This window comes from Cyprinodon variegatus, unplaced genomic scaffold (genome assembly GCF_000732505.1).
Source record: "Cyprinodon variegatus isolate N-32 unplaced genomic scaffold, C_variegatus-1.0 Scaffold713, whole genome shotgun sequence".
NCBI lineage: Eukaryota > Metazoa > Chordata > Actinopteri > Cyprinodontiformes > Cyprinodontidae > Cyprinodon > Cyprinodon variegatus.
Genome location: NW_015151166.1, coordinates 298,667 through 300,259, shown reverse-complemented (window position 1 = coordinate 300,259; position 1,593 = coordinate 298,667). Strand labels below are relative to the sequence as shown.

At 58.4% G+C, this 1,593-nt stretch overlaps 1 protein-coding gene across 2 annotated transcripts in view; it reads right to left on the bottom strand.

Annotated features, from left to right (window-relative positions):
- LOC107097655 (syntaxin-1B) overlaps positions 1 to 867 on the bottom strand; it is a 61,411-nt gene extending 60,544 nt beyond the window's left edge. The window contains exon 1 of one of the 2 annotated variants that reach the window (XM_015394887.1): positions 473 to 867. In XM_015394887.1, coding sequence (XP_015250373.1) covers positions 473 to 502 — 30 coding nt within the window. In that variant the 5' untranslated portion in view covers positions 503 to 867. The remainder of the gene's footprint in view (positions 1 to 472) is intronic. The other variant, XM_015394886.1, reaches the window with a different exon arrangement.
- Between the last annotated feature and the right edge of the window lie 726 nt (positions 868 to 1,593).

Sequence of the window (1,593 nt, the reverse complement as noted above, 5' to 3'; positions counted from 1 at the left end):
AAAAATGAAAGAAAAAATCAGCAATTTTCTTCATCCCAGCTGACCCCCCCCCTCCCTCCCCCTCCTCATCCTCTCACGCATGGACTGAATCAGAATGAGCTCGGATGGGTGCGTTTTATTCCGTGCTCCCGTCACGCATGAGGAGAGTTAAGAACCCAGCGCGGGCCTCTGCGTCTATAGAGGCGGAGATCCCGCACAGAAAGAGGCTGCAGCCACGCATCCGTCCACGCACACACCGCACAGACTCCATTACAGGCTCTGCAGCACACTCTGTATTCACAGCATGAACGGCTCCAGGCCGCAGCGCCACCCGCATCCACAAAAAAACCCGCAACCCTGCGGTTCCGGGCGGCTCTCCTCCTCCATCCTTCCTCTCCTCCGCGCGGAGGCCGGGATGCTGCGGCCCGGAGAGGAGGGAGGGAGGGGAGGAAGATGGAGGCCAGCAGGAGGATGGAGAGCAGAAGGAGCTTACGCTTCGCAGTTCCGCCGTGCGGTCCTTCATGGTGTCCGGCTGCTAGAGAGCGGAGAATCGGCCCTGATCCGTTTCCGGGGAGGGGGGGGGGAGCTGTCCGACACCGAGATCCCCAGCGGTTCCCTCCGGGTGTCCTCCTCTTCCTCTTCTCCTGGACGCGGAGCAGAGATGGAAGGAGGAAGAGCGCTGTGACGCGTCCCGCCTTCTGCCTCTTTTTTTTTTTTTTCTTTAAATCCGTGCGTGACGGTGCGGGAATCGGTCCTCCTCCTCGGTTCGCTGTTTCTTCCTCTAGATCTGGACCTCTGCCCCCCCTTTAGCTCCGCGCCTTCTCCTCTTCCTCCTCGGTGCGGTCGCAGTGTGGCCCCGCAGCGCGCAAAGCAGCAGCAACCCGGCAGGAAAAACCGAGCGAGAGAGAGGGGGAGGGAGGGGAGGGAGGGGGGAGTGGTACTGATGCTGCAGAAAAGGAGAGGGGAGGGAGGGGGGAGAGATGCGGAGCGGATGGAGAGCAGCGCGCATGCTCCCCCCTCCCCTTCCACGGGGCCCCTCCCTCCCTCACCGCAGCAGACTGTTTGCTTTCAGGTGAGGATCAGCATCATAGGGGAGGACAATCTGTTCACTCTGCTGCCTTAGCAGGCCTGCGCGCATGCGCGGAATGGGGGGGATTACCAGAGAGCGCATGCGCGCTGAGGATAAACCAGCCTCACCTGCTCTGAGGTTCTGCTGCCAGACTTCCAGGTTCGGTTCTGCAGGATCTTTATTGAACAGCTGCTCAGCCAATCAGAGGACAGCACCTTTACAGAGAGGAGAAGATGATTGGAGGAGGGACAGAACACCTGACCCGCCAGAACTGGACCAGAACAGAAATCTGACCTGGTGCCACAGCTGATGGTTCCCATGGTGACCCAGGTTCTGATGGTTCTGTCTGGCTGGACTCTAAAGGTCTCCAAAGTCCAGCCAAAGCTTTCTGCGATGTTCTGAAAGTTCTCATCATGGATGGAACGGAACCTCTGAGGAACGTTTCTGGCTTAAAATCCAGGAAGTTCTGGAGGAAATCAGAACCGAACCAGTTCAGGAAACTGGTTTCTTAGCCAATTTGATTCTGACCCATTTCGGTCCACTTT